At 40.1% G+C, this 18639-nt stretch overlaps 2 protein-coding genes across 5 annotated transcripts in view; both read right to left on the bottom strand.

Annotated features, from left to right (window-relative positions):
• The window catches only part of LOC117521697 (epidermal growth factor receptor substrate 15-like 1), a 47336-nt gene extending 36550 nt beyond the window's left edge, over positions 1–10786 (bottom strand). For 3 of the 4 annotated variants that reach the window (XM_034183031.1, XM_034183033.1, XM_034183032.1), the window contains exons 1-8: positions 10706–10761; positions 10227–10268; positions 6958–7047; positions 5017–5064; positions 4829–4924; positions 2443–2508; positions 2237–2362; positions 2080–2139 (exon numbers count right to left, since the gene is read on the bottom strand). In XM_034183031.1, the coding sequence (XP_034038922.1) occupies positions 2080–2139; positions 2237–2362; positions 2443–2508; positions 4829–4924; positions 5017–5064; positions 6958–7047; positions 10227–10268; positions 10706–10753 (576 nt within the window). In that variant the 5' untranslated portion in view covers positions 10754–10761. Of the gene's footprint in view, positions 1–2079; positions 2140–2236; positions 2363–2442; positions 2509–4828; positions 4925–5016; positions 5065–6957; positions 7048–10226; positions 10269–10705 lie in introns of all 4 variants that reach the window. The other variant, XM_034183035.1, reaches the window with a different exon arrangement.
• Positions 10787–11345: 559 nt separating this feature from the next.
• Positions 11346–16497, bottom strand: calr3b (calreticulin 3b). Its single transcript, XM_034183200.1, has 9 exons — positions 16333–16497; positions 15872–15973; positions 13908–14111; positions 13450–13544; positions 13141–13350; positions 12727–12840; positions 12498–12641; positions 12330–12422; positions 11346–12235 (listed from the first exon to the last, which is right to left on the bottom strand). Exons 1-9 carry the CDS (start codon positions 16418–16420, stop codon positions 12044–12046), a joined length of 1242 nt encoding a protein of 413 aa, XP_034039091.1. The 5' UTR covers positions 16421–16497; the 3' UTR covers positions 11346–12043.
• Positions 16498–18639: the final 2142 nt, after the last annotated feature.

Raw genomic sequence — 18639 nt, 5'->3', positions numbered from 1 at the left:
TATAAAAGCCAGAGGTGGTGCAACAAAATACTAGTGATGTGTTGGAGCATTCTTTTGTTTTTCATGATTCCATAATTTTTCCTCAGAATAGAGTGATTCCATATTTTTTTCCCTCTGCTTGGTCTAAAAAAGTAACTGTTACTGACTGCCACAATTTTTTATAGTGTTTCTTAAAGCCAAAAGTTGCCATTTGAAATGACTTTAGTTTTGTGTCATGTCTGTGATCTGCTTTTTTTTCTACAAAATTAAACAACTGAATGAACATCCTCCGAGGCCGGTGATTCCATAATTTTTGCCAGGGGTTGTATATATATGAAATTTTCATCTTAGGTGCATGCCCACTGTGAAAGACAATCTAAAAAAAAAAAAAATCTGGAAATCACAATGTATGATTTTTTTTTTAATTTATTTGTATGTTACTACTGCAAATAAGTACTTGAACACCTGTGAAAATCAATGTTAATATTTGGTACAGTAGCCTTTGTTTGCAATTACAGAGGTCAAATGTTTCCTGTAGTTTTTCACCAGGTCTGCGCACACTGCAGCAGGGATTTTGGTCCACTCCTCCATACAGATCTTCTCCAAATCTTTCAGGTTTGGAGTTTCGGCTCCCTCCAAAGATTTTCTATTGAGTTCAGGTCTGGAGACTGTCTAGGCCACTCCAGGACCTTGAAATGCTTCTTACGGAGCCCCTCCTTAGTTGCCCTGGCTGTGTGTTTGGGGTCATTATCATGCTGGAAGACCCAGCCATGACCCATCTTCAATGCTCTTACTGAGGGAAGGAGGTTGTTTGCCAAAATCTCGCAATACATGACCCCATCCATCCTCCCTTCAATACGGTGCAGTCATCCTGTCCCCTTTGCAGAAGAGCACCCCCAGAGTATAATGTTTCCACCCGCATGCTTCACGGTTGGGATGGTTTTCTTGGGGTTGTTCTCATCCTCTAAACATGGTAAGTGAGTTGATTCCAAAAAGCTCTATTCTGGTCTCATCTGACCACATGACCTTCTCCCATGCCTCCTCTGGATCATCCAGATGGTCACTGGTGAACTTCAAACGGGCCTGGACATGTGTTGGCTTGAGCAGGGAGACCCTGCTGCCATGCAGGATTTTAAACCATGACAGCATCATGTGTTACTAATGTAATCTTTGTGACTGTGGTCCCAGCTCTCTTCAGGTCATTGACCAAGGCCTCCTGTGTAGTTCTGAGCTTTCTCAGAATCATCCTTACCCCACAAAGTGAGATCTTCCATGGAATCCCAGACCGAGGGAGACTGACAGTCATCTTGTGTTTCTTCCACTTTCTAATAAATAATCATAACAGTTGTTGTCTTCTACCAAGCTGCTTGCCTGTTGTCCTGTAGTCCATCCCAGCCTTGTGCAGGTCTACAGTTTTGTCCCTGGTGTCCTTAGACAGCTCTTTGGTCTTGGCTATGGTGGACAGGTTGGAGTGTGATTGATTGAGTGTGTGAACATGTGTCTTTTATACAGGTAACAAGTTCAAACAGGTGCAATTAATACAGGTAAAGAGTGCAGAATAAGAGGACTTCTTAAAGAAGAATTAACAGGTCTGTGTGAGCCAGAATTCTTGCTGGTTGGTAGGTGTTGAAATACTTATTTGGAGCAGTAACATACAAATAAATTATTAAAAAAAAAAAAATCATACATTGTGATTTCCAGATTTTTTTTTTTTTTTTTTTTTTTTTTTTAGATTATGTCTCTCACAGTGGACATGCACCTAAGATGAAAATTTCAGACCCCTCCATGATTTCTAAGTGGGAGAACTTGCAAAATTGCAGGGTGTTCAAATACTTATTTTCCTCACTGTGTGTGTGTGTGTGTGTGTGTATATGTATATATATATATATATACATATATATATATATACATATACACACACACACACACACACACACACACACACACACACACACACACACACACACACACACACACACACACACACACACACACACACACACACACACACACACACACACACACACACACAATTCATTAAAAAGAATGACTAGATTCATTGTAAGAGCATTTTCAAGTAAATGATTAACAGCTGCTCACCACTGTGAATTCATCTTTGTCCAAGTGTCCATCTTTGTCTACGTCACTTAGGTCCCAAATCTACAGAAATATGAATAACAACTTTGAAAAGGTAAGAGTCACAGCAGTAAAGACTGTGCACCACTATTTTGTATGACAGTGTAATATGTAACATCACCTTTCCTAAGACATCCAGAGGAAGCTTCGAGTTTATGAGCACCGGCTTGACTTTATCGCCAGAAAGAAGACCGTTTACAGGGGAAAGACTCTCAAAAATGCACTCAAATTTCCCCTTTTCATCAGCCTGGAAAAGAAACCCGAATAAGTTCAATGCAGAGATTGAATCTGTTCACACTGTCAATTTACTGACAGTGATCAACTCACCCTTACTGCCCACTGCGTGTCTGTCAATGATGTAGAAATAGTTAATAATGGGCTGCTTGTGTCTCTCTAAAAAAAACACAATAAAATGTGCATGAGACACCAATGAGGTGACATAAAAGCACAACAGACAAAATCAGAGAACCAATTGGATTCAGCAGGTGAAAAGTTTGATTCCCCCCCCCCCCCCCCCCCCCATCATTATTATGGAAGATTTACTTTTTTTTTTTTTTTTTTTTTTTTTTTTTTTTTAGGCAAAAAAAAAATAATAATAATAATAAGCTACTTTATTTCCGAGGACTTCAGTCACTTTGCAATCTGGCTATATTAACGACCATTTTTGTGGTGGCTGTGGTGCTAATGAATTCTTAAGTGCTGCATTTGTGTGATTTATTTTCCTGAATTCACTGCATTTTACAATCAAGAATCAATAAGCAGGTTTTTCTCCTTTGTTACAAAAACAATAAATAATGGAAGCTGAGAACACAGAACCAAGACTAGTTACATCCTACATCTAGTTCAGCAATATCCTAAGAACAAAGCGTCTGCTCAAGGAGTAATGGTGACCTTCCTAAGGCCTTCTTTGCTTGTAATGACTCTTTAAAATTATGATAATGAAGAGCACAAAATATTTTTAATAGTATCAGGGTTTCTAGGAAGTTCTGAAACATCATTTGGTAATGATAAAATTTCTTTAACTCTCATGCAGTAACCCAGTGACAATGTTAACTGGTCATAAAGATGCCTGTCTAGCAGGACCAAGAAGTCATCTTGTTCTTCTCCACATTCAGAAACAGAAAATTAGAAACCCTTCAGCTTTTCACTGCAGTCAGACATACTTCCAGTTTTGTGACACATTAAGTAAACCTGCATGACACCAGCAAAACAATGAAAGTCAATCCCATGGCTATGTAAAATATGACAAAGAGGTGCTACATAAAAAGTGGACCTCGAGCAAAAACTTGAGGTACCCCGCATGTTACTCCAGAAAATTCTATCATTTATAATTGCTATAAATAATGCACTGCAACCGAGCTGACAAGTAAGACTTCTGGTCAGGTGTTATAAAAGCACCTGACCAGAGACGCCAAAACACTCTCAGTTCTCTCTAAAGAAATGCAAGGATTAATTGTACCAAAGACCACACCTAGATCTAATAACAATATAGGCTACATCCATAGCCAGCAAAAAAAGTTCAATGCTTTAGTAAGTGCATGCTCTGTGGAATGATGTGCCTAAAGTGTATTTGATATGTAATATGTTCTCATGACTTTCACATATTTGGATCAAAATTGCATTTTTTTACTGAAATACATGTAATGTAAATGTTGATGTATATTGGGATTACAAATACGATGATTATAATGGATATAAGCCTGTGAAGAAAATTACCAGTAATGGTCCTAGAGAAGAATACAAGATTTCTAATTTTCACAATGAGTCCTTCTCTTCAGCATTTGAAGTATTGAAATACTACAGTATATTCATAACATCACATTATAGGTTTCCAGAAATTCAATGCAAGGTTATGCAAAAAATATTAAGATCACTGAGTGCATGTAATGCTGGTGTAACAAACATCAACATGCAGGCATACAGGCATCAACGGTGCTTGTCAACCTGCAGAACTTATCAGAAAGCATGTAATGCTGGTAGGAACAATCATGACTGTATGACACAACACAGGCAGACAGATGTCAACCTTTGTTTGTGCAGTGTTGATGGAAAATCAAGGAATCTTTGAAGAATAATGCACCCCCCCCACCCCCCAAAAAAGTATGCATTTACAGTGGAATTATATTCTGAGCTTGTTGCAGCTCCAAAGATGTGAAGTAGCACTGCAGAGTGTTAAACTGAAATACAAGCTGAAAGTAAACATATGACCATTTAAGTGATCTGTATGAATATCTAAACAATCTCAATGACTAAACTTGAACTCTCCTTTCGTTAGAAGCAATAGTTTTGTCACATAAAAGTTGAACTGCTGACCTAAAGAACGGCGTTTAATTACAGGCATTTCCACTTGAGGCTACAAGTCTACATCCATAGACAATACATTTTATCTGCATTGTCCCAGACCACCCACCTGTACATGGGGACCAGTATTGGCTGGGGAATAACCTGTGACTAAATGTCCTTCATGCTACATAGACTAGAGATAAGCACCAGCCCAATGGGCTGTAGGGTATGCAAAGGATTGACTTTGTTCTTCTAATGACTGTTTGAGGTTTTTATATACAGTAATTTCTCCCATTTTCCACTGAGATGCATACTGTCAGTAGAGATACAAAGACCAAACACAAATGAACTCATCATTTGTAAAATCATGTGAATTCCTCATCACAACAATAGATTATACACTAGTCAGCAGAGTGAATTCAAAACTCACAAATTTGGGTGCAGGTAATGTTTGGTTGAGGTTGTTAAGGCTAATATCATTTCCACCCTGTGCTGAAGCCACCAGTCTCAAAGCTATGAAGAATCCCTAAAAAAGAAAGATAGAAAGGCAAATCTGCTGTTTACACTCAGATCAGCATCACAAGTTACAGTAAACTGACAGTTGAAATTCAGCTTTACCCGCTTATCCAAATAGCCTTTTCTGTCTGAATCCGCCAAATCCCAAATCTAAATAGACAAAAAAAAAAAAAAAAGAAAAAAAAAAGATTATTGTACAACTGAACATGAGGGATGTGACCTATTGTACAGTTCATGATGTACCAGTAGAATTCCTCCCCATGATAAGAATATCATTATGCAATATTTAATGATGTGTTCACACATCAGCCACATGTGTGCAGCTCATATAACAACAACAAACTTGCCAGAAGGTTGAGCTCAAACTGTAGGCAAAGCATTAATTGTCAAGAGAGAAGACTTCTCCATAGTAATGAATTGGTTTGGTTCATCTGTATTATGTGAAGTGTTTGTTTTGCTTTTTTATAATAAAGGGTGAAATCACTAATTTTTTTCCACCAGCTAAGGCAAAAACACAGACCTGAGTGAGAGAAAAGACAAAAGTTGCACAAAGAGAAACCATCATCATGTCAGCAAACTCTTATGACTTACGACCCCAATTCCAATGAAGTTGGGACATTGTGTGAAATGTAAATAAAAACAAAATACAATGATTTGAAAATCTTCTTCAACCTATATTCAATTGAATACACCACAAAGACAAGATATTTAATGTTCAAACTGTTAGACTTTTTGTTTTTCGCTCATTTCGAAATGGATGCCTGCAACGCATTTCAAAAGACTGGGAGAGTTGATGAATGCTCAAAGAACACCTGTTTGGAACATTGCATGGGTGAATATGTTAATTGGAAACAGGTGAGTGTCATGATTGGGTATAAAAGGAGCATCCTTAAAAGGCTCAGCCGTTCACAAGCAAAGATGGAGCGAGGATCACCACTTTGTGAACAACTGTGTGAAAAAAAAAAATAGTCCAACAGTTTAAGAACAATGTTTCTCAATGTTCAACTGCAAGGAATTTAGGGATTCCAACATCTACAGTCCATAATATAATCAGAAGATTCAGAGAATCTGGAGAACCTGAGCCCACGCGGTAAAGGATCTTACCGTGTGGGCTCAGGAACACTCAGAAAACCATTGTCAGTTAACACAGTTTGACACTACATCTATTAGTGTCTTCAGTTCCCAAATGCTTATCGAGTGTTGTCAGAAGGAAAGGTGATCTAACACAGTGGTAAACATACCACTGTCCCAGCTTTTTTGAAACGTGTTGCAGGCATCCATTTCAAAATGAGCAAATATTTGTACAAAAACAATAAAGTTTAACAGTTTGAACATTAAATATCTTGTCTTTGTGGTGTATTCGATTGAATATAGGTTGAAGAGGATTTGCAAATCATTGTCTTCTGTTTTTATTTATATTTTACACAACGTTCCAACTTCACTGGAATTGGGGTTGTAGAGGAGTCTGTCAGTGTGTCTGCTAGTTCCATTACTTATGACAAATAAATTAAACACTGGAAGAAACAGCATTTGCAAGTATTGGCATTTATATTTTCTTTTTGAAATTTTAACTGTAAACATTCCTCATATTCTATAATTTAACCTGCCTAATTAATATAGCTTAGAACTCGATGATTCAGCTTTTGTTTCCTTTCTTTGTTTTAAATCAGTGTCTGTGTTTGGTTAACAAACACCATAAAATAATTTTACGTCTATGTCACCCATCTCCGCTGAACACTTGCAAAGGTTTGCCTTTGTATGCGTGTTTACTTTATTATGTGTGAAGGGACAGTGCAAATTCATGTACATCACCATACAGTGAAGTAAAGAAGCCTGATTGTAGCCATCAGCTAATTTCCATCTTTTGTCCTTGGTAGATGTTCCACAGCATGTTTTTTTAGTTGTGGGAGGAAGCTAGAGTGCCCGGAGGAAACCCACACAGACACGGGCACAATATGCAAACTCCACACAGGAAGTGATCCCACAACCTTCTTGCTGTGAGGCATCACTGCTAACCACTAAGCCACTGTGTTTGTATCCTACCTTCCCCAATGTACTGTCCGAGAGCCCCGATTTCTTCAGGAACTGTGCTGCATCGCCTGCTGATATTTTGCCTGTGTTTGCAGGATCCAACTATGAAGAATCAAGGTGACAAATAAATTAAATACAGCAGACATGGTGTCTAGTCTTAATGAAGTTTCTTTGCTAGAACAGAACATACTGTTAGATCAATACGTAGTTGGATAGTGACCATTCCTGTAATGTCACCTCTTTACACCAACACAGTGGAGCTGAAATTAAACCATCAAGTGCAGACTTTCAGCTTTCATTCAAGTGGTGTAAAGAAAAATATCACCACCCATAAGTATGCACAGCTAGTTCCTCTATTCCAGGCAGACACCCAGGCCATTCTCAGCTCTTGAAAGCAGCCATCCATCTGCCACAACCAGGTGAAGTTTGGGCAACACTCTGTCCTTCTGGTCACTGAGATCCTCAACACTGCTGGATCACACACAGAGAAACACGCACGCCACATGGCCAAAATATGGTAGCCAAAATTCCCTCATGATGCAAATAATACCCCTCATCAGTCTCCCTAAGCAACTATTCCTTTGAGATAAAGTCATTCCATTGGTACCCAAGGATCCCCCCATGAGGCTTGGAACCAAATACACCCAATCATAGCCTTTGGTTACTGGTTAGCAGCCAAGTCTCACAAACATACCAGTAAGCACCAGGAGCCTAAAGACATGGACTTTATCACTGCATAAGCTCTCTCGATGCCAAAGGTCAAGGACCCAGAGAAATGAATGCCACTGCCAAGACAAGTATAGTGGGGCCAAAACGTATTTACTCAGCCTCTGATTGTTCAAGTTCTCCTACTTAGAAAGACGAGAGAGGTCTGTAATTTTCATCATAGCTACACTTCAGTTATGAGAGACAAACTGAGGAAAAAAATCCAGGAAATCACATTGTAGGATTTTTAAAGAATTTATTTGTAAATTATGGTGGAAAAAAGTAGTATTTGGTCACCCACAAACAAGCAAGATTTCTGGCTCTCACAGACCTGTAACTACTTCTTTAAGAAGCTCTTCTGTCCTCCACCTGTTACCTGTATTAATGGCACCTGTTTGAACGCATTATCTGTATAAAAGACACCTGCCCACAGCCTCAAACAGTCAGACTCCATACTCAACCATGGCCAAGACCAAAGAGCTGTCGAAGGACACCAGGAAGAAAATTGTAGATGTAGATTCACTCTTCCCAGCCTGGTGCACATTAGTCAAGCAGGTAACAGAAAACAATTGTAGCCATGTCATTGTAAATTTCATAGCACTTTAGTTAAGGTGTAGCAAGTTGCACTGCATTGTGTGTAAGTTGTCATCATTCATTTTCATAGAGCAATTTCAGACATTCATGAGGCTGAAATGAATGATGATAAAAAGGTGATAGCATGCCATATCACTGCAATGCTCTGGCAGCCGTACATAGCAGGTACATTTTAATTGAAAAAAATGCATGCGGTGCGCGCTGGCCTGTGTGGATTGTAAAAGTGCACCCTAGCCAGCCACTACTACGTTGTAAGTAAAGCGTGATGCTTACTACCTGAAGCCCCGGTCACACAGCACTAACGAAGAACACTGAAGTCAAAACGAAACAAGAAATCTGGACTTATGTTGACTTTCAGAGACATCATTTAACCATCGTCCAGCTTCGTTTCTGTAGCTGGCGCTTTGTCAGAATTTTTCAAACTGTTGAAAAATGTGAACGAATCCTGACGACACCCTCCATTTGTCTGTTTTCCGTTTTGCTTTCTGTCTTGACTGTTCCTCATTGTTTGCGTAGTTCCCGTACAGTCAGCATTCAGTTTGATTGTCATCCAACCTCCAGCCTCTCTCTCTCTCTCCAGCCTTTCAACGTCTCTGGCTGTGACGTGCATCTGTGCGCATATGTTGTCAAGACAACACAGTTGCAGATGGCTGTGAGCAGCACAGACTCGCTGCAGAAATCACACATTAGTGCTTCGTTTTGATTTTGTTTCAAAGCATCAAGGTCGCCATTTACTTCGTTTTTCTTTTGTTAGTTTCAGTTCCGGTCGTTTATGCGCTCTGCACTCACAGGCTTGTCGGTGATGGTAGACGTCCAGGCTCATTCGTCCACTTTTTCTCGCCGATTAGTGACTCTGGGACTTTTTTCCCCTTCTTTCAGCTAATGCCGTGTGCCATGTGACCGGGCCTTGACCCAAGTAGCACATGAACTGCGAAAATAAGGACTCCAGTGAACGGGTTGTGATTGTAATTAAAGTGGACGTATGTACGCACGCTTTAACTCGCACACGGTGCACGTTGGCCTGTTCAGATTGTAATTAAGGTGCACCCTAGCCAGCCGCTACGCTTGCTACCTGACCTGAGTACCATGTGAACTATGAAAATAAGTGCTCCAGTGAGCGGGTTGTGATCTGACATATAAGGCTGACCATGTGCGTGTCTTCATGCGCGTACACTTTCAACCTAAGGGCCCCAGTGACCTCGCCCTTCGTGCCCTCAGTCACCAAAGCACGTTTGGTGTCAATTGCTTAATTACTGTGACTGTGCATAGCCAACATGCACACACATGGTCAGCCTTATATATTAGAAGGCTGACTACATGTGTGTGTATGTGTCTGTTTTCGTGCACATACGCTTTCAACTCAAGGACCCCAGTGACCTCCCCCTTGGTGGGCCCATTCATCATAGCAAGTTTGGTTTGGACCTCTTAATTACTGTGGCTGAGCATGGCAAACATACACACATGGTTAGCCTTACGTATTGGATAAATTCTGATCTTATCTCTATGAAAAACTAAAAGTTTGTTCTATACCGAGTTCACACTTTCTACGTACAGACCAAAATTAATTTTCCAGGCGGGTTATTTTTCTCCATAAACTGAAACCAGCTCTCAGTCCTTTCCGCACACAAAGGGCAAAAACCATTTCCACAGATCCCCCTTTTTGCGCATGCACAGATAGTGAATATACAAATCTTATATAGTCTGTGACACCCTAACCCTAACCAGGCTACGCTACATACTACATACGAACAGAATTTGGAATTGGCTACGTACGAATAGCCACTTCTTTCTGAAAATGGAGGCACTATGCCTAAAAAATTTTAACTGGTTAATGGGTTTTCGGTAAACCCTTTGAATTAAAGCTGAAAATCTACACTACAAGCACATCGTTATTGTTCCATTGACACTCGATCGTGGAGAGGTTTAGTACAGAGGGAAAAATTACAAAAACTGGGTGCTGATGGACCTGAGTCGATTTTTACCTGTCTGTAGTAGCTGTCATAGGCTACATTTCCACTTGATAGCTGTAGAAGTATACAAAACATGACCATCAGCTAACAGATATGTCTATCAATTTTAGACAGTTACTATCTGCTATAACGCTAGCAGGCAGCACTAGATAGGTTTTCGGTAATTTAGTATTACTCGCTAGCATTAGCCATACAATTAAAAATAAAAAGAAATTACGGGGTCATTTGCCAAGCTGTAGTAGTTTTCTACGTTGTTGAAATTCGGGACACTGTTGTTACTACTTCTTTAACATTAGCAATATTAGCTTCGTTACTGTTCCAGTGCTAACAAGTCAACTTATTTCGCAACGAAATGCTCCTAAATGGTTAACAATCATCACATCTTATCAAGTAATCGTTTGGTCAGACTACAAAACGACTGTCACACCCCGACTTGACGAAGATTATCGTTAAAATTGCGATACTTTTGGTGAAATACTGGAAGTTGTTACCTGACTTAAAGTCATAAGCGCCGCCATATTTCCTGGTGTATCTGGCATGCGCACACACCCCTTTAAAACAGACGGGCACGCGCAGAGGCGGAGAAGCGTTTCGGTGGGTGAACCGCCTCACAACACCAGGGGACGACCAAACAACGCAGCCAACCAGTGAATCCTTAAGAAAATAATATGCACTGACAGCATTCCTGTTTGGCCACGTTTCATTATTTACACCGCAGGTACCACACCCCCAAAACAGATGTGCAGATCGCTTGGAAAATATATTTGAATGCTTTACACATTGCTTTTTGAGCAGGGCTGGATGCTGTGCAATTAAGAATTGACGTTTAATGCCAAGTAGGATCCTAATTTACATTACGCCAGGAGCCATAATTGATTTGATGAGACTTCACATTAATGTACACGTGTTGCATGAATTAAGTGCTGAATATACTTTTTTTTTTGCCACTCACGAAGTTTTTCCTTCCATACAGTAATACAGTCCTACATTGTGTACAGTAATTTTCAACCTTACCCAGACATTTTATGTATATCTTAGTTATTATACAAGAGCTTTAAGCTTGTTTACCATTGTCCCACACTGTGAACACATACTTCAGTAAGTGACCTTACACAAAAATATGAAGTCAGAGAGGTCGTAAATTTAATAAAAACTTTGGTATCAATAACATTCTGTCCAATAAAAATGACGTGAAGGGATTTTAACTGTCAAACAATGGGCTAAACATCCGCTTTCCCGCTCTACGGATACAATGCAGGTCCCACAACATTAAAGGCTGAGCTCAAGAGAATGCCAAAATAAAATTTCACTATCTACAGACAGCTATATCCACAGGCAGGTATAAACAGACATTAAGGGCAAAAAGTCCCCTTACAAATGTAGGGGAGAGGAAAAAAAAAAATACTCAGTGCTACAATGTAACTGAAGTTACGTTACAATCAAGATTTGATGCCAGATGAGGTTATATGAGCATTCATTGTTACATTTTATTGTGGCTCACTTGACTTAACCAAAAAAAAAAAAGGCGTGGGCACCAAAATTTTTAATGGATCATTTCAAGGTTGTCGCCCTTCCCAAAATTTAGCTCCAAGTGAAGTGTGCAAGGAAAAAGAACCCCAAAACAGATGTTAAGATACCAAACATGTCAAGAAAGACCTTAGGTGGAAAAACTTAGGATTCATTCAGACATGAGTGTGAAAAAACTATTAGTCACCAACTTCCCTTCACACCCCAAGTAAACATGTGTCCAAATCTCAGGGAGGGGATGCACAGCAGCCACAACATCCCTGGAAATTACAGGACAGTTTATTGAGCACAAACAGATGTTTTTAAAGCTCATCTTTAGGTTTAACATCATCTTCTGTCGGCCCTTCATCCTCCTCCTCTTTCTTTGATTCTTCCTCCTCCTCCTCCTCGTCGTCATCATCTTCATCACCCTCCGTGTCTTGGTCTTTGCTTTTCTCCTCTTCCTCTTTTCGTTTCAGGTCATCTTGCTCTTGTTTCATTTTCTTCTCTGGGTCCTGCAGGGAAATTATGTTCTTTACTCTGCTGTACAACTCACATTTGGCATCATTTGATTTGTACAAATATAAATGAGTAACTGCACGAGCATACCTTTGTGACACCCCATGTCTCATTTCCAACATCTTCTGCTTCCTTTACATCATCTGTGATCAGGAAGTTGTCAAAGATTGTGCCAGACTTCACCTGAAATAAGAAAAACCATAAACATGAGCGCATCCCAACAGGAGTACCATGAAAATTCCAGAAATTTTGGCTCACCTGCCACAGATCCAATCCCAAAACACTGATTTTGTTAAACTTATAAATGTTAGAGTCAGGACTGTATTCGGAATTGTCGATTTCAGGATGTACCCAGACCCCTTTGTAGTTGGGGTTGTCAATCTGCTTGGGTTTCCACTCTCCCTGAACAAGACAGACTTATTAATCTATGAAGACATCACCCCATATATATAAAAAACAGGCACAGTATGGCAATCTCTGAGCCTACCTTGTACTCTGGGTTTGTGATCATGGGTGGCTCCCACTCTCCATCCATATCCTCATCCCAGTCACTGGGTATTTTAGCATCAGGGTCTGGAATGTTCTCTGGTTTGTCCCAATCCTACATTGAGGAGAAATGATTTGGGGGGGGTCCATTTTGTGGATTGTTCCTAAGGTCTAAGGTATCATGAGACTAATGCAATAATCAGCACAATGTTTAGTCGAATCTCAATCACACTAGAAATGGCAGGTTAAAGCAAACAGTCCAGTACAGGATGGATGTACTAAAAGTTGACTAGCAATACTGGCTAACTGGTCAGTTCAGCGGTCAGATGGGAATTTGAACAAGTTTAACATTTTATATTTGAGGATATTTTCTTAAAAAAAGCTAATGGAAGAAAGATTTGTTAAGTTAATCAACCTCAGGTTTAGTGTCATCAGGATCATCAATCTTGGCACGGTCATCCCAGTCTTCTGGCTTTTTCGCTTCTGGATCCTTGATTTTCTTGGGAGGAAGGAAGTCCCAGTCTTCCTCCAGGCTGCCTGATTCTACCTTCTCATTGTCAATCTTCACTTCATAAGTCTGATCTGGATTCAGGATCAGTGTGTACAGGTGTGTCAGCTCATCGTCCTTATGAACAAAGAAATGTTGATTAAGACAAAACCCTCTGCAGTTGTTAGCCCCCGAATCCCCCCGGGGGGGGCCTTAACATGTAAAAATGGCATTTACCTTGCACTTTATCTCTTTCTTGATTAGGTGATTCTTGTCCTTGTAATTGAAGATGACATGGACTTTCTTTGTGCTGTAGCCACAAATATCAGGGCCTACATAAAATGAAAAAACGCAGTTACTAACACGCAAATACCCCAATGATGTTTAGTAACGGTGTTGACAGACAAATCATCTCATGTTCAGTCTGTCACATCTATGTGACAGACTGAACATGAATGACTGCCAAAACAGTACAAACAAACTTGTTCTTCAACAACACTTTCCATTAACTGACCTTTTGCGAGAATAGAACATTAAAAGTTATACATGTAATAGTTAGCCTGAGTATCATTTAATGGAATTTTAGAAGACTTAAAGTCACTTGTGGTAGCGTGAATATGAACAACATGCCAGTGAAACAAAGGCTGATATATTAACCCCTCAGCTGTAACACAGTTACCAGAACCATCACTTACCAAACATGATGTAGTATGATGAGTCTCCATGCATGTCAGCTTGATCCAAGTCAGCCGGGAACACTTTCACATAACCGCCGCCACAGTCGATCTTTTGCTCATGTTTGACTGTAAATTGTATGACTAAAGTTTTGCCCTCATTGCTGAAAGGCTCAAAACGAGCAGAGATGGCATAGAATCGAGCATCCTGGCTTGTCTGCAGGCCTGCAAAACAAATATACGCAGAGTGAGAAACAGAAAGTGAAAGTAAGAAGTAGAGAAACTTTGATACTGTTGATTTGTTAAAAATGAACTTTACTAATGTTGTAACTAATTCGTTAAATACAACAATTACAGCATTATAATTTTTTCCCCATCAGCAAGGTTACATTTTCAGTCATCTTTCTTTCTGCAACTAATGGTACAAAAATCTATTTTACAATTCTGAACCAACAAAAGAGAAAACCCTCCTCTGTGCCAACCTCAACATGAAGAAATACCAGCATGTATGTGCTTTATCAGATTTATTTAGTAGCAAGACAGGTTTCTGCTTGATTGAAATACTTTTGTGCATGTGCAAGTTCAGAAAATTAAAAGGTAGGTACTTGAATTTTGGAAAAGCATGCCTGTTGGGGACTGCAGCCTCCAAGGTACACAGAGCTATGATTGATATATTTTTAAACTTTGGTAAACAAGTTTGTCTGCATTATGCTCCCATTTGCTTAATTATTACTCCAAGTGCAAATAAAGAGAATTGTGACAAATGCCAGTAAACCTGGTTTTATTCCAAACCCAAACTGACTGAAAGTGATTTGGGGAAGGAAAAAAAAGAAAAAAAAAAAGCAAGGTGGTCCCCCCATCTTATTTGCAGAGTTCCAGATTAATTTTTTAAATAACCTTTTAGATTAGTGGTTTAATGAGTCCTAGAATGCCACAAATTACCACCACTAGACTTCAATAGGTGTTTCATTTTATATTACAGCGAGTACAGAGTTTAGTGCAATTCGCTGTTTCTGAGCATTCACAATAAAAACGCATCATCTCAATCCTTTCGTGAACCAGTTTCAAACCATTGATGTAGGTACTTAATGAGTAGTTGAACAAGATATCTGTAAGCAAGCTCACAAAATGATGACACCAACCAACTCTGCCATCATAGTTACATGCATATACATACACACACATACTGAAGGGGAGGGAACAACAACAAAAAACATCTGCTAAAATACCTATATTAGTCAGCCTCTACTAAAGAGTCCAACAGGTCTGGATACAACATTTTTATTAGTAGTATTTTTAAGTCTCCCTTTAAAAAAGACAACAGCCCAAAATAATTTCCCTTCATGCATGTTTGCATAGTGTGCTCCAACTGTGTAAAGTTTTATTGAAATTCACTTAATATTGTAAGAATACTTGCACTCTGAAGACTCAAAGAAAGACAGAAGGACTGTCATTCACCCCAAATGTTCGTTTGCAAACCAGGAGTTAAATAATTGATCTGTACAAGTATGCACACTGAAAACATAAAATTCCAGAAGTCAACTGGATGACAGAAGTCCACTGTTGCTCAAGACTTCTGGAATTGCCCAATTAACTAAGTATTATTCAAACTAAGACTAAGGAAGTAAATTCAAATAGTTACCACAGCACATTTAAGAGGAAGTGGTTTACAAGGTCTTTTGGCAGCTATTAGTTTAAGCATCTCATTCCAATTCCAGAAGTGATCAGTGTTGCAAGGACAAAGCTCAGATGTGGTAACCGTCCCCTACTGTGTAGAGAACATTCTACAGGATTCATACTGATTCAACCTATTTTTACTTTCCAATAACAGCAAGTCAGAAGTATGTTGAAGAAATTAACAGCTGATCAGGAGGGGAAGACCAGAATCACTGTTCTGGTTAATTAATTCATTCATTTATATTAGCTCTTTCTAATTACTACAGATATAAAAAGAGCTAAAGACAGACTTCATCATCCATGTTTACCCTGGTCTTTCTCAGCATCCCCGTAGAAGTTTCCAGCTGTCAGTTTCCACTCTCCATAGTCAGACTTGTGTTTGGAGTTCACCCATCGACTTCTCCATTCACCTGGACACAAAACGGACACTGAGCCACACTTACATATGTGCCTTCAGAAAGCCAGCACGGGCACTATAGCAACTAGCCAATTCATAGTCTTATATTCTATAAAAGCACCAGACAAATGCCAACTTTAGGTAAGCTAATGCTAGCTGTCAACAGCTTAACATAATTTGGCATTGTGTCTCGACTAGATAAAGCTGGCGTTTTTTTGTTTTTTTTTGCATAGTTATAAATAGCAACACACTCACAACCTTCACTTCCTAAAATTAAGAGGCCCCCTTGCAGACATTAAAACAGTTTATGAACTCTGCCAAAAGAGGCAGTTAGCACGTAAGCTAACGTGTAGAAGATTACCGCAAACTTACCCCCGTCCACGAACTCTTCACGAAAGTAAATGTTTGCATGGACGCAATACACTGTGAGAACTACTGCGAATATACCCAGCACTTGCATTTTTTAACCCCAAATTTAGCAGTTAACTATCACTACAACTGCTGACTACCGAGTACCGTGAAGAAGGAAGAGCGAAGGGATTTTCTTTTTTTTTTTAGAGTCGCTACAGCGAACAGATGTCTACCTTCTATTGGACAACAAGATGGCCTGTCTGGACCAATCAGAGTCGACCACGAAGCATGTGTCTTTTTTTTAATCCTGATCTGGAATCAGTGGGTAGTTTAATCACCTCAGCTGTGGCGTTAGAGCGACGCACCGATAGAGGGGGCCAAAATCAAAATATAATAAGTGCTAAAAGTCGTGCCTGAGATACTAAAATTAAAGGACAACCACTTTTTTTTTTTTTTTTTTTTTTTTTTTACAATTTTAACAAAAATATTGTCAACAATATTCGTTTCTTTCGGCTTCTCCTGTTGGGGGTCCCCACAGCAGATCAACAGTTTCCATCTCACCCTGTCCTCTTTATCTTCTGTCACAACAACCCCCCCGTCATGGCCTCCTTCAGCGCATTCATAAACCTCCGCTTTGGAATTAATGTTCTCCAGCCTAGTGGCTCCATCCCCTGTCCAAATCATCTCAATCTGGCCTCTGACTTTGTCTGCAGACTATCCTGCCTCAATCCACACCACACTGCCTGCAGTCTCTTCTTCATCTCTCCACCACACTCTCCTTTAATGTGGATTGTTGACACCAAGTATTTGATCTCACCTACCTTAACCACCTCTACTCCTTGTAACTGCACTTTCCACTGGGTCCCCTCTCATTCACACATATGTACTCAGTCTTGCTCCTACTGACTTTCATTCCCCTTCTCTCCAGAGTGTATCTACACCAAGCGGTAAGCTTCAATTCGCTGTTTCGCAGTTGTGAATCTTGCTCCATCTCATGGCCCATGACTCACCTGAGAGATCGGTTCCAGCAGAGTTCTGGTTTAGGGCACAATGTAAACACACCTCGTGAAGTATGGACAATAAGCCAACATCAGGGCATGGTAGAACTTCATCACAGGTGCCACACCTCCTCTAGATAACCCTCACAACTTGGGTGAACATATCATCATCGTAATCACCTGTGAACTCGCTGAATCAGTGCCAGAACACTGCTGGCGCCACATTGGATTCTGGGAAGCATAGGGGATTATGGGGAATGTTAAAGTACCGAATGATGTCAAATGAAGCCCTACCAGAAAAAGAAAAAGGGGCGGATTCAGGCTTCTTTCTTCATATACTGAGCCACGCACGCTCCATGGCTTTATGCATTAATGCGTTTATTGTGACGTAGCCAGAATAAATGGTGGCGCTGCTGCAAACATGTCAACGGCCAAATATGAGCTGTTCCAGGTCTCTATAGAAAACATATGAAACTTTGTTCAGTATATATATATATATAGTGTATGATCTCCATCTCTATAGGATCATCTCAACCTGCTCTCTACTCTGACTACAGATCACAATGTCATCTGCAAATATCATAGTCCATGGAGACTCCTGTCTGAGCTCGTCCATCAACCTGTCCATCACCATTGCAAACAAGAAAGGGCTCAGAGTCAATCCTTGATGTAATTCCGCCTTCATGTTAAATGTATCTTTCATTCCTACTGTGCATCTCACCAATGTCACACTGTCCTTGTAAATATTCTGCAACACCTTCACATACTTCTCTGCCACTCCAGACTTTTTCATGCAGTATCACTGTTGTTGTGAATCAGGTCCCATCTTATCTTAGGGACCTCGTAGTACCATATCACCCCAATAGAGCGCTTCGCTCTCAGACTGCAGGCTTACTTGTAGTTCCTAGGGTTTGTAAGAGTAGAATGGGAGGCAGAGCCTTCAGCTTTCAGGCTCCTCTCCTGTGGAACCAGCTCCCAATTCAGATCAGGGAGACAGACACCCTCTCTACTTTTAAGATTAGGCTTAAAACTTTCCTTTTTGCTAAAGCTTATAGTTAGGGCTGGATCAGGTGACCCTGAACCATCCCTTAGATATGCTGCTATAGACGTAGACTGCTGGGGGGTTCCCATGATGCACTGTTTCTTTCTCTTTTTGCTCTGTATGCACCACTCTGCATTTAATCATTAGTGATCGATCTCTGCTCCCCTCCACAGCATGTCTTTTTTCCTGGTTCTCTCCCTCAGTCCCAACCAGTCCCAGCAGAAGACTGCCCCTCCCTGAGCCTGGTTCTGCTGGAGGTTTCTTCCTGTTAAAAGGGAGTTTTTCCTT

Source organism: Thalassophryne amazonica, chromosome 12 (assembly GCF_902500255.1).
Source record: "Thalassophryne amazonica chromosome 12, fThaAma1.1, whole genome shotgun sequence".
Lineage (NCBI taxonomy): Eukaryota > Metazoa > Chordata > Actinopteri > Batrachoidiformes > Batrachoididae > Thalassophryne > Thalassophryne amazonica.
The sequence above is the reverse complement of the archived record's forward strand: the minus strand, read 5'-3'. Positions and strand labels throughout refer to the sequence as shown.

Bases quoted from the DNA above. Each gene is read 5' to 3' on its own strand.
- calr3b (XM_034183200.1), bottom strand. From the start codon at position 16,420: ATGCAAGTGCTGGGTATATTCGCAGTAGTTCTCACAGTGTATTGCGTC. The intron at 13,351-13,449 runs GTAAATGCCATT...TTTGTTCATAAG, and splicing joins AGAAAGAGATAAAGTGCAAG to GACGATGAGCTGACACACCT. The intron at 12,642-12,726 runs GTAGGCTCAGAG...TGTCTTGTTCAG, and splicing joins TCACAAACCCAGAGTACAAG to GGAGAGTGGAAACCCAAGCA.